Source organism: Capsaspora owczarzaki (genome assembly GCF_000151315.2).
Source record: "Capsaspora owczarzaki ATCC 30864 unplaced genomic scaffold supercont2.4, whole genome shotgun sequence".
NCBI classification, from domain to species: Eukaryota; class Filasterea; order Ministeriida; family Capsasporidae; genus Capsaspora; species Capsaspora owczarzaki.
The window spans coordinates 1,611,633-1,633,132 of record NW_011887295.1 but is presented as its reverse complement, the minus strand read 5'-3'; the positions used below and the strand labels follow the sequence as shown (position 1 = coordinate 1,633,132).

At 57.1% G+C, this 21,500-nt stretch overlaps 6 protein-coding genes across 6 annotated transcripts in view; 4 read left to right on the top strand and 2 right to left on the bottom strand.

Moving 5' to 3' along the window:
- The first annotated feature begins 28 nt into the window (after nt 1-28).
- CAOG_03301 (kinesin family member 1B) lies at nt 29-5,545 on the top strand. The gene is made up of 3 exons (XM_004364083.2): nt 29-1,008; nt 1,122-1,488; nt 1,670-5,545. Exons 1-3 carry the CDS (start codon nt 94-96, stop codon nt 5,509-5,511), a joined length of 5,124 nt encoding a protein of 1,707 aa, XP_004364140.2. The 5' UTR covers nt 29-93; the 3' UTR covers nt 5,512-5,545.
- A 182-nt stretch (nt 5,546-5,727) lies between these two features.
- Nucleotides 5,728-7,615, top strand: CAOG_03300 (hypothetical protein; the record flags this gene model as incomplete). The annotated part of the gene is made up of 5 exons (XM_004364082.2): nt 5,728-5,836; nt 6,080-6,618; nt 6,732-6,977; nt 7,077-7,227; nt 7,334-7,615. The coding sequence occupies 5 exons, from the start codon at nt 5,728-5,730 to the stop codon at nt 7,561-7,563; spliced, it is 1,275 nt and encodes a 424-aa protein (XP_004364139.1). The 3' UTR covers nt 7,564-7,615.
- Nucleotides 7,616-7,671: 56 nt separating this feature from the next.
- Nucleotides 7,672-12,012, top strand: CAOG_03299 (lysosomal alpha-mannosidase). Its single transcript, XM_004364081.2, has 3 exons — nt 7,672-7,752; nt 8,480-8,586; nt 8,878-12,012. Exons 1-3 carry the CDS (start codon nt 7,696-7,698, stop codon nt 11,774-11,776), a joined length of 3,063 nt encoding a protein of 1,020 aa, XP_004364138.2. The 5' UTR covers nt 7,672-7,695; the 3' UTR covers nt 11,777-12,012.
- On the bottom strand, nt 11,946-13,025 carry CAOG_03298 (hypothetical protein). The gene is made up of 5 exons (XM_004364080.2): nt 12,898-13,025; nt 12,583-12,812; nt 12,382-12,462; nt 12,195-12,278; nt 11,946-12,095 (listed from the first exon to the last, which is right to left on the bottom strand). The coding sequence occupies exons 1-5, from the start codon at nt 12,932-12,934 to the stop codon at nt 11,997-11,999; spliced, it is 531 nt and encodes a 176-aa protein (XP_004364137.2). The 5' UTR covers nt 12,935-13,025; the 3' UTR covers nt 11,946-11,996.
- Nucleotides 13,026-13,515: 490 nt separating this feature from the next.
- Nucleotides 13,516-19,190, top strand: CAOG_08690 (hypothetical protein; the record flags this gene model as incomplete). Its single annotated transcript, XM_011271999.1, has 3 exons — nt 13,516-17,813; nt 18,007-18,614; nt 18,750-19,190. The coding sequence occupies 3 exons, from the start codon at nt 13,516-13,518 to the stop codon at nt 19,085-19,087; spliced, it is 5,244 nt and encodes a 1,747-aa protein (XP_011270301.1). The 3' UTR covers nt 19,088-19,190.
- A 225-nt stretch (nt 19,191-19,415) lies between these two features.
- Nucleotides 19,416-21,500, bottom strand: part of CAOG_08689 (hypothetical protein) — a gene marked incomplete at both ends in the record, with an annotated part of 2,703 nt that continues 618 nt past the window's right edge. The window contains one exon of the mRNA XM_011271998.1: nt 19,416-21,423. Coding sequence (XP_011270300.1) covers nt 19,416-21,423 — 2,008 coding nt within the window. The remainder of the gene's footprint in view (nt 21,424-21,500) is intronic.

Genomic DNA, 21,500 nt, shown 5'->3' with positions numbered 1-21,500 from the left:
CTTACCTCACTCACGCACTCGCCCCTTTCACACTCACGCACTCACTCTCGCATCTCGGTCGTCGCAGGCATACCCTCAGTCAGTCAGTTCCACATGTCGGTGAAGGTGGCGGTGCGCTGCCGGCCGCTGAACGACCGCGAGCTCGCGATGGGCGCGCTGTGTGTGGTTGCAATGCCGCCCGTCGACCCCGGCTCAAGCGCGAGCTCTGGTAGCACTGGCAGCAGCATTGGTGGCGTCGATACAGTCATTGCATCGCCGTACACGCAGGGCAAAATCCACCGCTTTGCCTTCGATCACAGCCTGTGGAGCGGAAACACAAACATGGTCGCCTCAAGCGCAAATCAGCGCGGCACGAACGCTGCTGGTGACCAAGATGCCGAAGATGACCCAGATGACCACCATGACCAAGGGGACCAGCATCAAGCAAGTAGCAAGACCGCAAGTACCAATGCTGCTGCTGGCTCAGTCGGATCGGGATTGCGAACCAAGCCAGCCGCTCGCAACAATGCTGCTGCTGCTGCTGCTGCTGCTGCTGCTGCTGCAGAGCCAGTCATCCACGTCGATCCCGCAATTGCAGGCTTGCCGATGGCGCCGTTCGTCGACCAGAAGGGCGTGTACGAGTCACTCGGAAAGGATTTGCTCGAGCAGGCGTTTTGCGGATACAACACTTGCTTGTTTGCTTACGGCCAAACCGGCTCTGGCAAAAGCTACGCCATGATGGGCGCGGGCAGTGGAGAGCACCGAGGCATCATTCCTCGGTTTTGCGAAGACTTGTTTGCTCGAATCGAAACGGAGCAGCAGACCACGCAGACAGCCACAACGTTCAAGGTCGAAGTCAGCTACATGGAAATTTACAATGAGAAGGTCCGCGATCTGCTCAATCCAAAGTCGTCGCACACCCTGCGGCTGCGTGAACACCCACTGCTCGGACCATACGTCGAAGACTTGTCCACCAACGCCGTCACCTCTCTCCAAGACATCCTGACTCTGATGGAGGAAGGCAACAAGGTAAAACAGAGCACATCCGGTGGTGCATCAGTCTCGCTCTCATGCATGTTGCGATCATGCTCACGTCGTTGTTTTCTGCTCTCTTGCTTGCTTGCTTGCTTGCTTGTACGCAGATTCGCATTGTTGGCTCGACAAACATGAACGCAGTCAGCTCTCGTTCGCATGCCATCTTCACCATTCTGCTCACCCGAACTCGCGTCGACCCCGCCACCGGAATGGCGCTGGGCCAATCCAGTCGCATCAGTCTTGTTGATCTTGCTGGTAGCGAGCGCGCTGACGCTACGGGTGCCACGGGTACTCGCTTAAAGGAGGGCGCCAACATCAACAAGTCGCTCTCAACGCTTGGAAAGGTCATCGCCGCGCTCGCTGACATTGGCTCTGGCAAAAAGGCAAAGGAAACGCACGTGCCCTACCGAGATTCCACGCTCACCTGGCTCTTGAAGGACTCTCTTGGCGGCAACTCTAAAACAGTCATGATTGGTGAGGCTTTGAGGTTTTGGAGCAATGTGCGAAATATTTGTTTCTTGCGACGGAGGTAGGGGCGATAGGGGAGGTGGGCGGAACGGAATGGGAGTCACTCGACAACGTTGTTCGCGAAACATTCAGAATGCTTGTTGTTGACTTTGATTGAAACGGATTCTGTTTCCACCGCCCTCGACAGCAACACTGAGCCCTGCAGACGTAAACTACGAAGAAACACTTTCTACCCTACGCTATGCATACCAGGCCAAGCGCATTGTCAACCGTGCCGTTGTGAATGAAGATCCTCGCGCAAAGCTCATTCGAGAAATGCGCGCGGAAATTGAAGAGCTGCGAAAGCAACTTCAAGGTTTTATTACGAGCGGTGTTGCCCCGCTTGCCGCGCCGAGCACTGCTGCTACTGCGTCTGACCCGCACAACAGTGGCGGCAATGCTGAACTGGACGACGGTCTGGATGATGGAGAACGAACAGTCCGGAGCAGCCGTGTTTTCAACGACGAATCCCAGCCGTCAGCACTCGACAGTGGCACCAGCCCGATGTCTCCCGGGGCAACGGCAGATTCGCCACCACAGACTGGTGACGATCTCATTGAGCGCTTGCGAATGGCAGAAAAGCTCATTGTGCAGCTCTCGGCTCCTTGGGATGAGCGTGTGCAGCAGTCCCACGACATGCACATCGACCGGCAACACATGCTCACCCGGCTCGGTATTTTGGCCTCTGCTGACGGCGACACGGGCGCCACGAGCACTCACCCTGTTTCAACCTTGGCAGCCCATCCAACGGCCATGCTGGCGGACAATGTGCTTTCTGCCTCCTCGTCTTCTCGCGTCACGGCGCTGAACGCACCACAGTCAGGGCCCCACTTTGTCAATTTGAACGAGGATCCCCTCATGTCTGAATATCTCGTGTACGGACTACGGATTCCGCAAACGACCATCGGCTCGGCCGAGGATGCAGACATCAAGCTCATGTCTTCTTCCGTCCAAGCCATCCACTGCATCATACTGTGTGTTGATGGTGTGGTTACCATCCACGCCTGTCCCGGTGCCGAGGTCTACATTAATGGCAACATTGCCAAGAACGAGGCTGGACCGGTCCGGCTGCACCAGGGATACCGGGTCGCCATCGGGCGTCGACATCTCTTCCGCTTTGTTCACCCAGAGGAAGCGCGCGCCGAGCGGTCGAACTCCACGCAACCCACGCGTACAATGGACTGGGCCCTTGCTTCCTCAGAGCTGTACGAGAAAAACAAGCTGGGGTTTGGAAGCGCCAGCAACAACCCTGCTCTCGAGTTGTCGCTGTCTGGAAGACCCGGCTCTCCGCAGTCTGGCAGTGTCACGGCGAGTAGTACAAACTTGCTCGAGGCGCCAACGAACGAGAGCGGTCGACAGCGGCCGCTTTCGCCGCAGCCACCGCTTCGCGCCATGACAAGCTGCAGCTCCAGCGAGGCAGGAAGCTCTGCCTATGTTGCAGTGGATGCGTCAGGCACAGCACGCTTGCATGGCGATGCGCTGGTGTTTGGTAGTCTTGTGTGGAACAATCTTGGCGATGAGGATTTCGACGACTTGGAGATGCTGACGACGAGTGCGTCGTCGCCACCGCCACTGCCGGACGGCGATGATGGTGCGACTGCCCTCTCGGACGGGACGTTGTCGAGCAACGCTGGCGCCCGCATCAGGCCAACCTCGCCACCCAAACGGCCTGCTCCACGTCGCGCCGTCCCCTTCTCGATCGTCGGGTGGCAACCGGCTGACAATCTAATCCTTACCGATGCGATTTCTGGCATGCCAGTCAATGTCGCGTCTACGATGACTCAGTTTGCTCCACCCCCTCGCTTTGATGGCAGCACCAATTCGCTCTCAAACATTTCTGAATCTGGGGAACGTTCGGCAGATGATGAGGTCAACGACAACAACGACGACGGTGGCGACGACGACCACGGCGACGACACCGACAACAAAACCAAAAGCGACGCTGACGCGCACGACGAGAGCGACGGGCACGAGCAGCGCTTGGCGCGGCCAAGAACGCAGTCGACAACGTCGACGATGGACAACCCGTTCTTGACGAGACACTTTTCCTTTGCGCACAAGGAAGCCGAGCGCGAATCCATCCTGAGCATTCTTGTTGCCGAGATGACGACGCGGATGGTGCCATTCCGTCTCACTCCTGCCAGTCTGCTCTACATGACTTTGCGCCACTGCGTGGAGGCCCACAGTTCTGAGGACGAAATGATTGAATTCATGTCGTCCATCATCCGATGCCTCGAGCTGTCTCACAAGCGATGGCGCACAACGCGCGACGTGGAAATGCTCAGCTTTTGGCTTGCGAATGCCTCAGAGCTGCTGCAGTGTCTGCGGCGCGACATTGACCTGATGGCGCTGTCGGGCGAAACGCAGCTCTCGCTCACCGACTTTGTGCAAGACACCTTCCAGAGCCTCCTGGTGGCCATCCAAGCACGCATTCTGCTCTTGCTTCCTGGCCTCTTGCATGGCTCGCTGGACCCTTCGCCGAGTACTACTGGCAGTGGCGTCGCCATAGGAGCGACCGATCCGTCGCCGTTTTCCGTGGATTTGCTGCTCGAGACGTTGACCATCATGCTGGACATTGTCAACGACTGCACGGTTCATCCCGTGATTACATCCCAGCTCTTCACCCAGCTCTTCCACTGGATTACGGCCGTCGTGTTTAATCTGATTGTCTACAAGGGTCTGGCCTTCTCGGCCAGCACAAACCAGTCCATGCAGCAACAGAAGCAGCAGCACATGCTCCACACAATGCCCTACCGACAGCAGCTTCTCCAGCAACACCAGCAGCTGCTCGCATCGACCTCTGCGGTGGCGAGTGCTGGCAGCAGCCCTCACGCCTCCCCGATCGCCTCCATGTCGTCCGCACCTGCCTCTCCCGTCATGCGCGCCCAAGGCACATCCGCGCAGCAGCTGACTGTCCAAAACCAGCAAGTCATGTCGTTTTACGGCCACCTGCTGGCCCAGCTTCCAGAGTTTGCAGGCAACTCTGGCGGCTTGACCTCTGGTGCGACGCTGGCTGTCACCAACCCGGCAGCCGTGGCGCATCTCGCGTACCGCTGGCAACAGGGCATGCAACTGCGGTTCAATATTTCGCGGATTGAGGATTGGGCCAACTCGAAGGGCTTGCGCAACGCTGCTAGTCAGCTTGGCGTCCTTGTTCAAGTTGCGCAGCTGCTGCAAATGAACAAGTCTTCGTTGGGAGACATGGATCCGATCTGCGATACCTGCACCGAGCTCAATTCTGTCCAGTTGCGCCACTTTCTCGAGCGGTTCCGGGACCAGGACGCGGCAGGCGCGAACACTGTGCCGGCCACACTGATTGACTGTGTCGTTGGACGCACCATGAACGCGGTAGATGCGCAGCTGCTTGCTGCTTCGCGAGAAGGCATTTTGCGGTGGGGCGTGGCAGTCGCCGACTCGTCCGACCACGTTCAGGCCCAGTATATTGCTCAGTTGCACCAATCGAACGCAGTGGCGTCGCGAGAGCTTGGCATTGGCACCCCTCATACCCATGTCGCGGCCATGAATAGCAGCACGGCTGGTGTTAGCGGCACGTCGGGCGCTGCGCTCGTCACTTCGGCCTCGGCCGGCTCCGCTGTGGTCACCCTGCTGCTCGACCCGCTGCATCCCCTGCCATTCCAAATGCCCTCGACCGGCCATCACGTCCTGTCCCTGTCTTCCGGCATGATGGCGGGTCTGGTTGAGTTCAAGCGCATCTTGCGCGAGCGGCTTGACGAAGCTGCCATGCTGAGGTCGGAGTCGACCAGCTCGCTGGCCTTTTTGAGCCCCGAGGACGGTGCTGCTTCCGGTGCTGTCCCAGCATTGCTGTCGTCCAGCGCCCATTCGTCGCCCGCTGCCCTTTCGCGTCGTCTCGCCACCTCCACCGGTCCCGGCTCCCCTGTCGCGCTCGATTCGCCCAGTGCAGTCCCCAAGCGAGGCTTTTTCGATGTTGTCTTCCGGCGCACCCTCTCCAGCCCGCGCGCCGACATCTGAGCCCCTCTTGTTGTTGTTGTTGTTGTTGTTGTTGTTGTTGTTTGAGTTTTTCGTGATTTTTTAATTCTTTTTACATTCTACTAATAGCATACTGTACTTTCACAGCAAACCCCCGCTTTCTCATTTGACATGCATGTCATATTCACCCTTCATCACAACAGATCTACAAATGCAAGCTCACTCGTTCCCTTTTTTTTTTTTTTTTTTTTTTCTATCATGCTGGTCGGTCTTCCACCGCGGCTGGTTCTGCTGAGCAGTGGACGAAGCCTCTGGACATGCGCTGCTGGCTCTGTCGCCCACGCCGGCAGCACCACAGGCCCATCCGGTACGTTGCTTTTGTTTTGTTGCTTTTGGTCTTGGTGCGGCTCGTTCGGTCAACGGAGACGCTGTCCAATGGAAGTCCAATGGAGCTGCAATGGAGAGTGCATGTGTCGAGATCGCGCTTTTTTTTTTTTTTTTTTTTTTTTTTTTGCCTCGTTTTGCTTCGTTTGGATTGACGGACGGTTTGTGTGTGTGTGCGGCGACTTAGGATCGAAAGGTGCATCATCATCATCATCAACGCCTGCAGCAGCAGCAGCAGCAGCAGCAGCAGCGACCACGAGCGCAGCCGGAGCACAGCAGAGCAGCCAGGTGCGCGACACCCTGCCTGGCCCGCGACGCAGCTACCGCCCAGTCGTCCGTGCTGCGTACAAGGGCGGATTGCAGGCGCCGGGACTTGAGGGCCAGACCGCGCGCAGACCGACCAAGCGCGAGTGGGGCCAGGCTGCCTCGACGCTCAGTCGCAAGCAGCAGATCGCCCTCTGGAACAAGCAGGACGCCGCAACGCCGCTCGAGCAGCGCAACCGACGCCTGACAGACCGAATTGAGCGCAACGTCGTCTTCCGGCCGTCCCAGCAGGTCGTCGAGGAGATTGTCCGAGACCACCTCGAAGAGCAAAGCCAGGCGCGCGAGCCCGACGACGAACCCAAATCGCGCTCGGAGCTCCTCCCAAACCTCAAGTTCCTTCGCCAGCTCCGTAATCTGCCAGATTCGGCGCGCGGCACATCCAGTCTTGCTGGCTCTGGCCTGGAAGACTTGCAGATTGATTTGAAAGCCCTCGAAGACAAGGTGAAGATTTCTTGTTGTTGGTCTGTTTTCGCACTTTTTGCGTGTGTGTGTATGTGTCACCCGGTCGTTGTTGCTCATCACCGGTTTCTCTTTTTGAACATCCTCGCCACTAGGCCATGCCCACGGACGAAGAGGCGCACGCACGTCGCATTGAGGCCGCCGCAGACATTTACCACCCAACCAACCCGCTGTCGATTCGCACAAAAGCCATGGTGCACGTCATCTCGCGCGGCTTCCAAGTCCGCCTGGTTGAGGTCAAACGTGTGTCGACCATGCTGCGCACGGGTCGTCGTCACATGATGCAAGCGCTCGCGCTTGTCGGCAATGGCCGCGGTGTGATTGGCTTTGGCATGTCCAAGGTATGCTCGCTTGTTTGTTTTCTGGGCAGTTGTTTGTTTTGCCAGTTGACTCGATTTTTTTGGTTTGTTTTTTTGTCTTTTCTGTTTTCGCTTTGACAGGACGCTGTTGCGCAGCAGGCCGTGCACAAGGCGATTATTCAAGCATGTCACAACTTGTACCCCATTCCTCGCTTCAATATGCACACCATTTACCACCCTATGGAAAATAAGGAAGGCCGATCGCTGGTCAAAATGTGGCCTGCGCCTCAAGGTGAGCAAGCAATTCCGCACGGCTGTTTGCACTCACTGCTGGTTGCTTGTGCGATATGTCTCATGTGGCTGACTCTTCCTTTTGTCCTGTTGCTTTGTGGATCTAGGCCACGGCTTGGTCTGCCACGGTGTCATTCGCATGATTGCCGAACTTGCCGGCATCTCCGACCTGACTGCCACGGTTATCAACAGCAAGCGAAACTACCACAACATTGTCCGAGCCACCGTGTTTTCATTGTACTCGCAGCAGACAGCACGAGATGTTGCGCTCAAACACGGCAAAAACCTGCTTGAAATGAAGCGCATTCCCGCGTTGACTCGCCCCGACTTTTTGTAAAGTCTTTTGTTGTTGATGTGTCATAACCATTAAAAAGAACACCTTTTTTGCCTTTTTTCGGCTCTCAAAGTCTCGACGTCTCGTCGTCTCGTAAGAAACTCAGTCCATCTTTTTCTTTCTTCTTTCTTCACCATGACATTGCGTTCTGCTGTATTTGTGGCAGTGTGCATTTTCGCTGCCCTTGCAACGGTAAACCTTACTTTTCTTCCCTTCTTCATCTCCTATGCCTGCGTTTCCGCTTGCTGCTCATACACATCTCTATCTATCTGTGTGAGTGAGTGTGTCTTGCTTGGGAACGGTCGAGTCGGGCGTGGGGGGGGGACGAGGCTTCTTTTAATGATTTGGCCGATGGCTGAATCAACATCAACCCGTTTTTCCCTTGACCCGCTCCTCCATCCTCATCCATCCTCATCCATCCTCATCCTCGTCTTCCTCCGTTCCGCGACTTTATCAAGCAGAGACGTGCGATCGTTTTTTTCGTCCTGCTCTTCACTAGACTTCTGCCATGCACTGCCCTCCCATCAACAACCGCTTTTGCTCGAGCAGCGTGAACGAGGCTTTAATTATCAATGGCCGGCGGCTCATCATCATCACCCCATCACCACTTTGTGGACTTCACTCTCAATTATGAAGCTGGGTTGTTGTTTTGTGGAGTCGTGTGGCCGGCGCTTTTGGCAGGCGATCGCGCTCTGTAATCAAAACGAAAGAAGCAAAAAAAAAAAAAAAAAAAAAAAAAAAAAAAAAAAAAAAGGAAACAAATTGTTGGTATCGTTTAGTGGTTTAAAACCTGCTTCTTTGATACTCTTTCGCTGTGTTCGCGGCTATGTTTTGCCAACCTCGCCTCTAATCGATTTTTTGTTTTGTTTGGTTGTTTTCTGCTCGTTTTCTCATCCATTGCCCATCCCTTGTGTAACAGTGCTCGCTCGCGCTGCCTGCGAGGAGCGCCCCCAAGTACAACACCTCCGGCGGCCCGATGGCTGGCAAGCTCAACGTGCACTTGGTCGCACACACTCACGACGACGTGTAAGTCACCCCCTCACTTGCCCTCTCTTTCCGAGTCGGACACACGGGCTGTGCATCTTCCACAGTGGACCGTAACATCAACCCAATAAATACGCAGTAGAAACGCCACGGTGCCCGGCGTTGGGACGAAGAGAATCAGATTGGTGCTTGTGACTCGATTGCTCATTTCACTCACTCCATCCTCCATCCCACATCCCACTCAATACTCATGCACTCATGCACGTTGCACTTTGTAACTCACCTTGCATCCAATCCCGTCGCTTTTTTGTTTTTGTGTTGCTCTCTGATCAGCGGCTGGCTCAAAAACCCCGACCAATACTACGCCGGCTTGAACAACTCAATCCAGGACGCCAAGGTCCAGTTTGTGCTCGACACGGTCATGCAAGAGCTCGAGCTCAACCCGGATCGCAAGTTCATCTACGTCGAAATCTACTTTTTCTCGCGCTGGTGGCAGGAGCAGGACGAGGACACGCAGAAGCGCGTCAAGGAGTACGTCCAGCAGGGCCGCCTCGAGTTTATCAACGGAGGCATTGTCATGTCGGACGAGGCCGCCACCCACTACGTTGCCACCATCGATCAGATGACGCTCGGCCATCGCTTCTTGCTCAACACGTTCGGCGTCAAGCCGCGCATTGGCTGGCACATTGACCCGTTCGGCCACTCGAACGAGTTTGCCTCGCTGTTTGCCCAGATGAGCTTTGACGGCTTCTTCTTTGGCCGCATCGACTACCAGGACAAGGACCGCCGCCTCAAGGACAAGGACATGGAGATGATTTGGCGCGGCAGCTCGTCGCTTGGTGCCGCCTCGGAGATCTTTGCCGGCGTCAACTACAACGGCTACAACCCTCCGGATGGGTTTTGCTTTGACCAGTACTGCGGCGACGATTCCATCCAGGACGACTTCCGCCTCGAGGACGTCAACGTTGAGGAGCGCGTGAACGACTTTGTTGCCGCCTGCCTCGACCAGGCCCAGCACTACCGCACCAACAACATCCAGCTCACCATGGGCTCGGATTTCCAGTACTCGAACGCTCGCCTGTGGTTCAAGAACCTTGACAAGCTCATCCACTACGTGAACGCCGATGGCCGCGTCAACGTCTTCTACTCGACCCCGTCCATCTACCTCGACTCGCTCCATGCCGCCAACCTGACCTGGTCGTACAAGACGGACGACTTTTTCCCGTACGCCGACGGCCCGCACGCCTACTGGACTGGCTACTTTACCTCGCGCATCGCGCTCAAGGGCTTTGAGCGCACGTCGTCCGCCTTCCTCCAGTCGTGCAAGCAGCTCGAGGCCGTCCGTGGCCACTCCAACCTCGCCAACTCTGAGCAGCTCAACCTGGCCGTGGCCGTCCTGCAGCACCACGACGGTGTCTCTGGCACCTCCAAGCAGCACGTTGCCTACGACTATGCTCGCCGCGTCTCGGAAGGTCTGTCCGAGTGCGAGACTGTCATCAACCGTGCTCTCGGCGACTTGACGTTTGTCTCTGGCCCCAGCGTGACCGAGTTTGTCCAGTGCCCGCTGCTCAACGTGAGCATTTGCGCAATGAGCGAGACCAGCGCCAACTTTACCCTGGTTGTCTACAACCCCGTTGGCTTTGCTCGTGCCCACCTTCCTCGCTTCCCCGTCCCGTTCGGCTCGTATGCTGTCTATGACGAGAAGGGCCTTGTGATTCCCTCGCAGGTCGTGAGCATGCCTTTCGAGACCCAGCGCCTTCGCGCCGAGATTCTCGGCGAGGAAGCTGCCGCTGCCGCCAACTACCTCCTTGTCTTTGCCGTCCCCACCACCGGCTTTGGCTTTGCCACCTACTTTGTCAACCGCACTTCCGGCCCCAACGGCGAGGATGTCGCTCTCGAGACTGCCGCTGTCGAGAAGATTCGCAGCGCTGAGGAGTTTATCGACACTGGTGCCGAGAGCTTTGCGCCCAAGGCTGACGTGACCATGGAGAACCAGAACGTTATCGTCACCTTTGACGGAAACACTGGTCGCCTCAAGTCCCTCACCAACAAGATTAGCCAAATCTCCTCTGCCGTCACCCAAGACTTTTTCTACTACAACTCGTCCTGGGGCACCTCCGACGACGAGCAGGCGTCTGGCGCGTACATTTTCCGTCCCAACCGCACTGCCGTCTTCCCCGTCAATGCCGCCCCTATTGGCGTGACTGTCGTTCGCGGCAGCGTCTTCCAGGAGGTCCGCCAGGTCTTCTCGAACTGGGTCACCCAGATTGTCCGCCTGTACGATGGCGACAACGACGTCGAGTTTGAGTACACCATCGGCCCCATTCCCTACGACATTCCGGAAGGCAAGGAGGTCATTACTCGCTTCTCGAGCGATCTGGCTTCTGGCGGCACGTTCTACACTGACGCCAACGGCCGCGAGATGCAGCGCCGTGACCTCAACTACCGCCCCACTTGGAAGCTCAACGTCACCGAGCCGGTTGCCGGAAACTACTACCCCGTCAACTCGCGCATCCACACGATCGACAAGACCAACAACCGTCAGCTCTCCATCCTGACCGACCGCTCGATGGGCGGCTCTTCCCTCGCCGACGGCCAGCTCGAGCTCATGGTCCACCGTCGCCTCTTCTACGACGATTCTCGTGGTGTTGGCGAGCCGCTGAACGAGACGGGCCTGCTTGGCACTGGTCTTGTCATTCGTGGCATCATGTACGTCACGCTCGAGACTGCCGCGCTCTCGCCGCGTGCCGTCCACCCCTCTGCCGTCCTCATCGCCCACCCTGTCGCTATGGCTCTTGCGCCCCTCTCCACGGATGTGGCCACCTACGTTGCCAACCACGTCACGTCCTGGACTGCCCTGGACAGCCCCCTGCCCCCGAACATTCACCTGCTCACCTTCGAAATCCTCCCGTACGGCCCGTCGCATCTGGAGGTGTTGCTTCGCCTGGAGCACTTCTACGAAGTGAACGAAGACACCAAGTACTCTGGCCCCGTCACGCTCGACCTGTCGACCTTGTTTGACCCCTCTGTTCTGACTGTCACCAGTGCCGTCGAGTACAACCTGTCTGCCAACCAGCGCTCGTCTCAAGTCTCGCGTCTGCAGTGGAGCCACACTGCTGTCGCTGAGAACAAGGCTCAGGAGGCCTTCTTCAAGTCCATTGATGCTGGCATCTCGGTGACTCTGCAGCCCATGCAGATCCGCACTTTCCAGCTCTCCATCACCCGAGTCTAAGACGACGTGCTTTTTTGTTCTTTTGAACAATGCTGTGCCCTCCCTTCATGTCAAGTGTTCTGTTCTGTGGATGATTTTTTTTTTATCGGAATGAAGGATGGAAAAAGTCAACAATTCAACACACACAGTAGGGCTGGGGTTTTTGGTGTTTGTGTTTGTGTATGTATGTGTGTTGAAGTAACAACAGAGTGAAAAACGGAGCCTTGGCCATCCGCCGACTTTATTGAAACACAAACGGACGATTGCAGTGCTTTGTCAAAAATGGCTTTAGGCATCGCAATATGTGCTGATACACATTTTCAAAGTCTTGTTCATCGCCCTACACAAGCAAAGCAGCAAGATCGGGGTGAGCAACAACCACACATCAACGGATGGGGAAACAAAATGCAAACACAACTTTCAATCATTGGCGACTTGCATAAAACGGGTCCAGAATCTCACGAACGCCTTTAGGGTCGTAATCGCCCAGCAGTTCAAGTCGTGCGCCTTTGGACGAGCCAGCCTAAATGAGAGAGAGCGAGAGACAAACAAGACGAGGTGAGAAAACAAATAGGCCAAAACAGCCTTGACAGCGATTAACACTCAAAAGCTCTTCAGCTCCAAACCTTCATTGTCTGCAAATACTTGTAGTTTTCTCGGTCCATGGCCAGGATGAAGTCGTAGTGATCGAAATCATCCTCGACGACCTGAAACCACGTTTGAGCACGAAGAGCGTCAGTCACCAAACTCGACACACTTCAAGCCATCACCGCCGACCGCCCGCCCCCGAAAAAAACTCCTGATACAGGCATGAACGATGTTCATACCTGTCGACAGACGTGCGAGAGGAAGACGCCGTGGTGGCGGCAGATTTTAAATGTCCGTGGATCGGGTTGCTGGCCGTCGTTCCAATCGGAGGTGGCTGCCGAGCCCACAAACCACCGCAGCGACCGCGAGTGCGGCTGTGTTGATGCAGATGCGGTTTGCTCCACTTGCTCTGACGCCCGAAGCAGGTGTGCACAGAGCGCCTCGGCCATCGGCGAACGGCAAATGTTCCCTGTTGCACCAGCAGCAATGGGATGTGAGCTCTGTTTTGATGACAATGTCTGAGACGCTTTGGCAAAAAAACGGATTTGGCTTACCAAAGCAGACAAACAAGATGCCCTTCGAGTCGCTCATCGATGGGTGTGTTAATGTGTGTTAATGTGTGTTAGTGTGTGTGTTCTTTCAGATTTCAGACGATGAGTACGGAGAGATGGAAAAGTGAAGAAGACTGAAGACTGAAGACTCAAGTCATCCGTCGTTGCTCCAGAATTCTCAGACACCCCCCCCCCAGATGCCGACTTTCGCTCAAACAGTGCACCGAGAGAGAGAGATAGATAGATAGCTGATGAGAGTGTGTTGTCGATTGCTCTCTCTATCCGTCTCTTTTCGCATTGCTTTTACAGTATTCCGTTCATTCCCTTTCGTTGATTTACAACTTCTTCTTCTTCTTCTTCTTCTTCTTCTTCTTCTTCTTCTTCTTCTTCTTCTTCTTCTTCTTCTTCGGTTTTTTTTCTTTCAAACTCTTCCAATCTTTGATCAAACTTTTATTTTTTTTTTTGCATGACAGCATTCCAAAATGATCAACATTCAAAAGAACAAAAACAGAGACAAATAACAGATCTGATTTCAGTGTTTGTTTTGGTTTTTTTGATCTTTTTTATCTTTTTTCTTTCTTTTCTTTCTTTCTGTTTCTTTGCTTGTTTTGATCTACAAAAATGAGTCATCAACAGCAACAGCAACAGCAACAGCAACAGCAGCTGGAGCTCAAGCAGCTCGACGCGGATCCCGCAGCAGCAGCAACAGCAACAGCAGCAGCTGAAGAAGTATCCGCTGGCATCGAAGCCATCCAGCGAGTGCGCGCAGTCAAGATGCAGCTCTTCCTGGGCTCGCTCGCTGCAACCCACCGCTCGAATGCAGCAGCAGCAGCAGCAGCAGCAGCGGGCGACGCGGGCGCGGGTGTGATGCTGGGTGGCGGCGACCCTGGCAGCGGCACCGTCAGCCCACTCTCACGCCCTGACTCGCCGAATCCGCTGTTCGCCGACAACAACAGCAACAACCTGACCGACGCAGCGACAAACAGCCCCGCGACTCTGCACTCGCACGCCATGACGGCGACTGCGGGGTCTGGTGCTGCGGCGGCGGCAGGTGTGGCGGGTGCGGCGGGAGCGACGCTCTCCACGCCCGATGCGAAATCTACCGCTGCTGCTGCTGCTGCTGTTGTTGTTGGGCAAGGGCACACGAAGGCCATTGCGTCGGCAGTGTTTGCACCCGACCAGTCGTGGCTTGTGACGGGCTCCCGCGACACGACCTTGCGCCTGTGGCACTCGCAGACCGCCCAGCCGCTCGACCAGGTCGAAACGAGTTCCCAGCAGCAGCTGGCAGAGCGCAAACCCGCCAGTCCCTCGCCGCCGGCCGTCAGCGTTGTGCGTGGCCTGCATACGGAGGGTGTGGACAGTGTGGCCGTCTCGCCCGATGGCAAGCGCATTGCCTCCGCAGCCTGGGACACCTCTGTGTACGTGCTCGAGGCTTCGACCGGAAACCGCGTTAGCAAGCTCGGAGGTTTGGCCGCCAAGGTCAACATGACCTCGCTCCACTTTAGCCCTGCCATCCAGGCACTCGAGTCGGTTGTCCCGCCCATCTCGACAGACCGTCTGGACGAGAACGGCATTGATGCCACCCACGACTCTGGCGCGTTCCTGGTGGCTGCCTCGTCCGATGCGCGCCAGCACGTCGCGGCGCTGTTTTTCGCCTCGTCCGGTCAAGAGATTCGTCAGTTCTCGGGCCACACGGCGTCCATCATTATGTGTCGCTTTTCGCCGGGAGGTCGCCGTGTTCTGACCGCATCCAAGGACACGACTCTGCGCATTTGGTCGGCGGCAACGGGCCAGTGCAACCACATCCTGATCGGGCACTCGGCAGCGGTTGTCGCCTGCGCGTGGTCGCCGTCCATCAGCTCGCCGTTGGTGGCCTCCGCCTCGCTGGACGGTGTTGTGGGCCTGTGGAATCCAGCGTCTGGCGTGCTCATCCGCTCCTTCTACGGCCATGCCCCTGCAACGTCCGGTCGCATCACGGTTGAATTCTCCCCAGACTCGTCCCAGATTGTCTCGGCCTCGTCCTCTGGTCTGGTGTTCCTTTGGGATGTGAGCTGCGGCGCCATGCTGCGCCGCCTCGACATGACCACTCACGCCTTGATCCCTGTCGCGGCTAGCGACTACTCGGGAAGCGGCGATTTCTCCGCATCGCCCATGCCACAGTCTCCGACGAGCCCTGGTGGCTTTTCCACAGGCAGCAGTGCCCTTTCTGCAGCGAGTGCGGCCGTCTCCGGAGGCGTCAACCCCACTTTTGTGGCCAGTCTTGCCGCTTTGGGCAGCCTGCTCAACGCCGTCTTTTCTCTCGACGGCTCGCGCTTGCTGTGCAGCTATGCGACGGAGGACTATGGTTTGCGCGTGATTGACTCGCAGATCGAACCCACCCCAAACTTTTACCGACACGTCAAAGCCGTGGTTTGTTGCGCGTTCAGTCCCGATGGGAAGCGCGTGGTGAGCTCCGCCGCGCTGGGGCCGGTCTGTGTGTGGGATGCGGCCACATGCGAAACCCTCCTCGAGCTCACTGGCCACAGCCACACGGTCAAGTCCTGCTGCTTCCAACCACGCACTGGAAAAATGATTCTGACGAGCTCTTGGGACAAGACATTCAAGCTGTGGGACTCCAACACGGGAACCTGCTTGGCCACAGGTACTGGCCACGATGGGCCCATCAACTACGCGACGTTCGGACCGAGAGATCCGCTGATTGCTACCGCGTCTGGCGACGGCTCCATCAAGCTGTGGAGATACGCCACCTCATCTGCCGCCGGGGGAACGGTCACTGTGCAGCTTGTCGCCACTCTGGCCAGCCACAAGGGTGCCGTCAACTATGTCGTGTTTTCGCCCGACGGTACCTTGCTCGTCTCGTGTGGGTTTGATCGATCCGTCCGTCTTTGGTCAATCCCGCAGATCCTGGCCGCCGTTGCCGCCGCTGGAGTGGGCGCCTCCTCCCCGCCCATTATCACCAACCCTCTGAATGTTTTGCAAGACCACACCAACTCTGTTCTCTCTGCCAGCTTCTCGCCCGACGGGTCGAGGTTGGCAACCACGTCGCTCGACAAGTCTGTCAAGATCTGGGACGTCAGAGCGCTCGCACGCATGCGAGGCGGTGCTGGCGGCAAGGCCGTGTCGCTCGATTCCGATGGCGGAGCGACTGATTCCCCCGCCGCCGACGATGTGACCATTGCTGGCGGCATTGGCATCTACGCCACGGCCTCTGGCTTCACTTCAACCCCGAGCTTCAGTCCCATTGTTACCCTCCACCAGGCCCATCTCAATGCCGTCACCTCGAGCGCATTCTCGTCCAACGGAGCGCGTCTGCTGACCGTCGGTCGAGACCGGACGCTCAAGGTGTGGTCGCTGCTGAGCTCGTCGCTCGTGTGCGAGATGGCCTTCCGCCTGTCGTCCGAGGCAGAGTGTGTGGCATGCGCGCCAGTGTCTGCTGCAAACAGCTCGATGCAGCACATGCTGCAGGGGGTTGTCGTCGTCGCCATCGCCCTGCAGGAAGGCGCAGTCACGGTCATGGATGTGTCCAAGAGCGATCCGCCCACCACGTCGATGGAACTGCTGATCGAGCTGCAAGACTTTGCCTCGTTGCGCCGCATTACAAGCGAGTTCCCGCACACCATCAACGCTCCGCTTCTCGACGGACGTCGCACCGTCGTGCACCGTGCAGCCGAGCGTGGCAACAACGACCTGCTTGGCGCCTTGCTCTCTGCCAATGCGCCGTTCCTGCTTGTCATGGACAGCGAAGGCGAGACTGCCATCGATGTGGCGTTGGTTCGCAACCACAAGTCGACCGTGCAGCTGCTTGTTCGTCGCCTCTACACGCCGCCGTTTGGCTTGCACCCATCCAACGGCTTTGCAGTCACTCGACTGCTTCCACGTTTGATTCGCAAGTACCCCGACGTTGCGACAGAGCTTCTGGAGAACCTGGACATGCTTTGCGCGCCACCGCTTGATTCGCGGCCGCTCAGCTTCTTCCCGTGCGTGTCCCACGCCTACTTGGAGGTGGCGCGCCATGAGCGCCCGCTGGCCTTCCTCCAGAGCCTTGGTGCGGCTGGCATTGGTCGCGTGGACGCGTCCACCACCTCCGACGGGTCCAGTCCTTCGATTGTGGATGCCGCGAGCTTTTCGACCGTGGGAACCCTCATCGAGAATCTGCAGTCTGGCCTGACCGCGCCCATTGAGCCAGACGAACGGCTGGTTCGCGCGTCCAACTCGCTCATGGACACCAGCGCCGTCTGGTCGGATCTGGTGGCAGAGCATGATGCGACCAACAGCCGCGCCAACGTCACGACCGCTCGCCAGGTGCAGTCTGACCAGCAGGGCACGCAACAGTTGTCCCACCAGCAAGGCCAGCTCGACGATGACGATGATGACGAGGCCTTGGCCAAGCTGCATGACGACAGTCTTTGGTACGAGACGCGCCTGCCCGTTTCGCTGTGCGTTGTGCCCCTTCCGTACATTCTTGGGTTTGATGCTCGCGCGCAGGTCCGTGCTCTCCCGGCGGTTGCCGAAGCCGTCGAGGCGCCTCCCAGCACTGCCGCGTTGGGTGGCGCAGGCGTCCCGAAGCCCATGTCGGAACACTCGGCCACCATCGGACGTCCCCGCAACAATTTCTTTGCTCGCGTCAACACGCTCTTTACAGGCAAATCTCTCAATGTTCCTCCGACAGGCAACATTGATTCGCACAATCCTGAAGGCTTCACCCGCATCTACAAGACTGCCTTGCGCGAGACGTTCATGCATGCAGCCCTGCGCTCGCGCCACAAGGACATCTTCCGGACTGGTATCATGCACGCCGTGATGGATTACAAGTGGCAGGCCTTCGGCCGCAACCGCTTCCTCTGGTGGCTCCTGTGGTATACCTGCTTTGTGGTTTTGTATACCATTGTGACTGCTCTTGCGATTTCACGCAACGCCACGTAAGTTTCTGTGGGAGGTGACTTGGGGAGAGTGTGTCTCGCACCGACAATGTCGACCGTGATTGCTGTGTGTGCGATTTGCTGATCTCATTTTTCTTTCATTGTTGGTGTGGGGTTTTTGTGTGTGTGTTTCGTTTGTTTGTTTATTTGCTTTGGTTTTTTGTTTGCCGCATCTTCCTCGAATCCTCAACAGATGCGAGTCCTTCCCATTCGATTCGACTGTCCCGGCTTTCGAAAACGCGGGCGACTGGATTTTGCTTGGATTCGAGTGCCTGACACTGCTTGTCGACCTGTACCTGGTCGGGTACAATTTGGTGAAAATGTACAAGCAGGGCAAGATGTGGTTCTTCTCATTGTGGAACCTCGTCGAGATGATCGCGGCCCTTTTGGTGCTGGCCATTGTGCCGTTGCGAGCGACATGCCAGACGGCAGAGGCCGGCGTGGTGGCCGTTGCAGGACTGCTGTTGTGGTTTCGTCTTGTTTCGTTCGCCCAGGCCTCGCAGCAAGCTGGTATCCTCGTGTTTGCGCTTTCGCGCATCATCCAAGACATTGTCATGTTCCTGGCGCTGCTCATTCTACTCATTTTGAGCTTTGGCCACGCCTTCTACGTGCTCTTTGGCGGATCTCCCGCGGTTCCCAGCTACAAGACATGGTCGCAGTCCGTCGTCACGTCCTATCGCATTCTTCTTGGTGATTTCGACTTTGGCGAATACGACGACTCGATCACTCCCGTGCTGGCCAAGATCATCTGGGGCATCTTTACAGCCCTGATGACTGTCATTCTCCTGAACGTGTTGATTGGTGCGTATTGATTTGGATTTTGCGGGGGGGGATGCTTCGGGGTTGGAGTTTTTTGGCGACAGAGGCAATGAAGGGCACCACCGCTCACTTGCTGATTTTTGGGTTGCCCTTGATTTGCTCGGTTTTGGTTGCCAGCCCTTCTGTCCGACAGTTACCAAAACGTCAAGGAGAATGCAGAGGTTGAATGGCGCATTTCGCTTGCCGGCATCATCGCCGAGTTCGAAATGGCCATGACTCCGAAGCAGCGCGCCCGGATGGCTCCAAAGTGGGTTCACTTTGTGGTTCCGACCCAAGCCGTCCAGGATGCAGCTGCAGCCAAAGCAGCTGCAGCCAACAGCGCCTCCTCCCACCAGCAGGCAGCCGAAGCCGCAGTCGCAGCGCTCGCTTCACGTCTAGCAGACGTGGAGACGCACTTGGATGCTCGCCTCGATGCCGTCCTTCGTCAGTTGGAAAAGTTGAACGCCCGTGCTTGAGGCGCAGTTGTGTTGTCATTGCATTTGTTTTGGGTGGTATGTTCAATTTTAGTTTTCAGTCGCAGCTCCTTTCTTCAATCTCACCCCCTACCTGCTACAACCGAGATAGTGCAAAATCGTTCGGTTTAAGTCGCCTGTGGTGTCTGCAAATATTGTAATTCAGAACAAACAGACATATCCCGACATAAACAGATTCGAATCGCACATCAAAGGAAAACCCCGTTGGCTCGAACTTGAACTTGCCAACCATCGCGCATCTGTCGGATGCTGGGTTGGCTCGACGGCAAGATCGTCCCAAGGTCAACAATGGTCGAATCGACAAAACACATTAACGTGCAACCCTGCGCCCGTGAGACCCAGTGTATGAGCTCTGCATGCTCAGCCAGGAAGTGGAATCAAAAGGGTCGACAAGGTTGGTGCGATGGGTATGAAGGTGTTCAGACAGTGACCGATTACGGTTGGCACGGCGTCGGGGTGGCTGCGTTTCAAAGTTGGTCGGAATTTGCAAACCGGACGAGGAAACCGCGACAACTGGAATGGAGGGCAAGGTCACTGAGCTTTCGGCTTGTGAAGCAGCAGCGGCACCGGCAACAGCAGCAGTGGCAGCAGTGGCAGCAGTGGCAGCAGTGGCAGCAGCAGCAACAGCAGCAGCAGGAACAACAGCAGAAGCAGGAGCAACAGGCTCGGCTGCCTTTTCGGGCTCCGGGTGCGCACGAAGTCGCCAGCTGACATTGTTCAGATACCTCCGCAGGGTGCTGGACAACGCCGTCGTGATAGTGCTCAAAGAGATGCGGCCCATGACGACCAGCAAATGGCCTCGCTGCCAGTTGGGGTTGACCTCGTCGAAAAAGCGAATGTGTGGATCCCGCTCCTTGTCCTCGTCGGAAATCGCAGCAACACCCTTCTTCAGGTGCGACACTGTGCGGTTGACCACGCAGGTCACTGGGTCGTAGACTTCGTTCAGCGAAGCCACGGCCGAGCCAAACTTGTCCATCACGGCCTTCTCCCAGGCAGGGGTGGGCTGGTCGTAGCGAGGGAAGCACTCTCGAGAGTTGCGCACGGCAAACAGATACGACCGGACCGAGTAGGACTTCATGATCAGGTAAATGGACGAGAAGGGATGCAAGAGCTGCTCGCGAATGAGCATGAAGAGCAGGCCGACAATAAACCAGGGACCTCCGTGGTAGCGGTCACGGAAGAGAGCCAAACCGACCTTCATGACGATGCACGACTTGCCGTCGCGAGGCATGGTGGAATCTGGGCCGATCAGGAACATGCCGCGCAAGCTGCCGTCAAGGCGCTCGCGGAAAATGACAACGTTCTCAAAGGACAAGACATACTTTTGGAACAAGTCGGGCCCGCGACTCTGCTCGTTGGCACCGCGGTCGTTGACATCGACGAGCGAGTCGGCCAGCGAGTACAGCTCGGCCATGCTTGCAGCGTCCAGAAGGTGCGTCTTCACAACGTAAGGGAAGAGGCGGAGGTGTGGGTCTTCCAGCAGCTCGGCGCCCGATGGTCCTGCTAACAGCACGCAGAAGGTAATCAAGCGTCCCAGTGCTCGCCGGTAGATCGTGGAAACGGTCAGCAATGTGGCAATAGTGATGAAGGCGGTGGGGTGCGACCAGACCAGGTACTCTGGCACAAAAGGCTTCAGCATTTCCAGTAGATGGCCCAAAAGCCCAAAAAGCCACGCAACGAAAACTGCCGCCGCAATGGCAAGGTACCTGCGCAAGAGCGATTTACGACGCGCGTGACCAGCTCGGTTCTTTTCCACCCGTGCTACGCTGGATGCACGACGGCGAGCATGTTTGGACATGCCCGTTGTCGGCGGCGTGGGAGCAACCAGCGGCACAGTCTTGGGGAACCGGGGCGAGCGTGGCGAGCGTGGCGATCGTGGTGAGCGCGACGCGGTCACGGCAGGGCTTTGCGTCGTTTCATTGTCGGAATCCGGGGTCAAGACCAGTGGGGCGGGTCGGCGCTGAGGCTTTGCGGACGCGGCGTGCACGCTGCCATCTGGACTGTCATTCGGGGAATACTCGACGTTCTGTTTGGTTTCAGAGTTCTCGTCGGGAAGAGACAGTGCAGGAGGGTGCGGAATGTGCGACAGGTGATCCACATGCTCGACATGCTCGCTGTGATCAACAGACCGCATTTTCATCGAGACAGCAGGCATGGTGAAGGACAGCCGGGTGCTGGATGGCTGAGCCGCGTGGCCAGCGCTGACAATGTGAGGTGGCAAAAGATCGGGCACGCCCGCCGCGGCGGCTGTTGCAAGCACTACTGCGCTCAAGGTTGCCGTGCTCAGCGTCGTTGGTGGCGAGAGTGCTGGGGCCTGGCTGTGTCGTGACCAGAAGCTGAGCTGGCGCAGTCATCCGAGACGAGACACGGAGAGAGTGTGCCTGCGAAGGTCGAA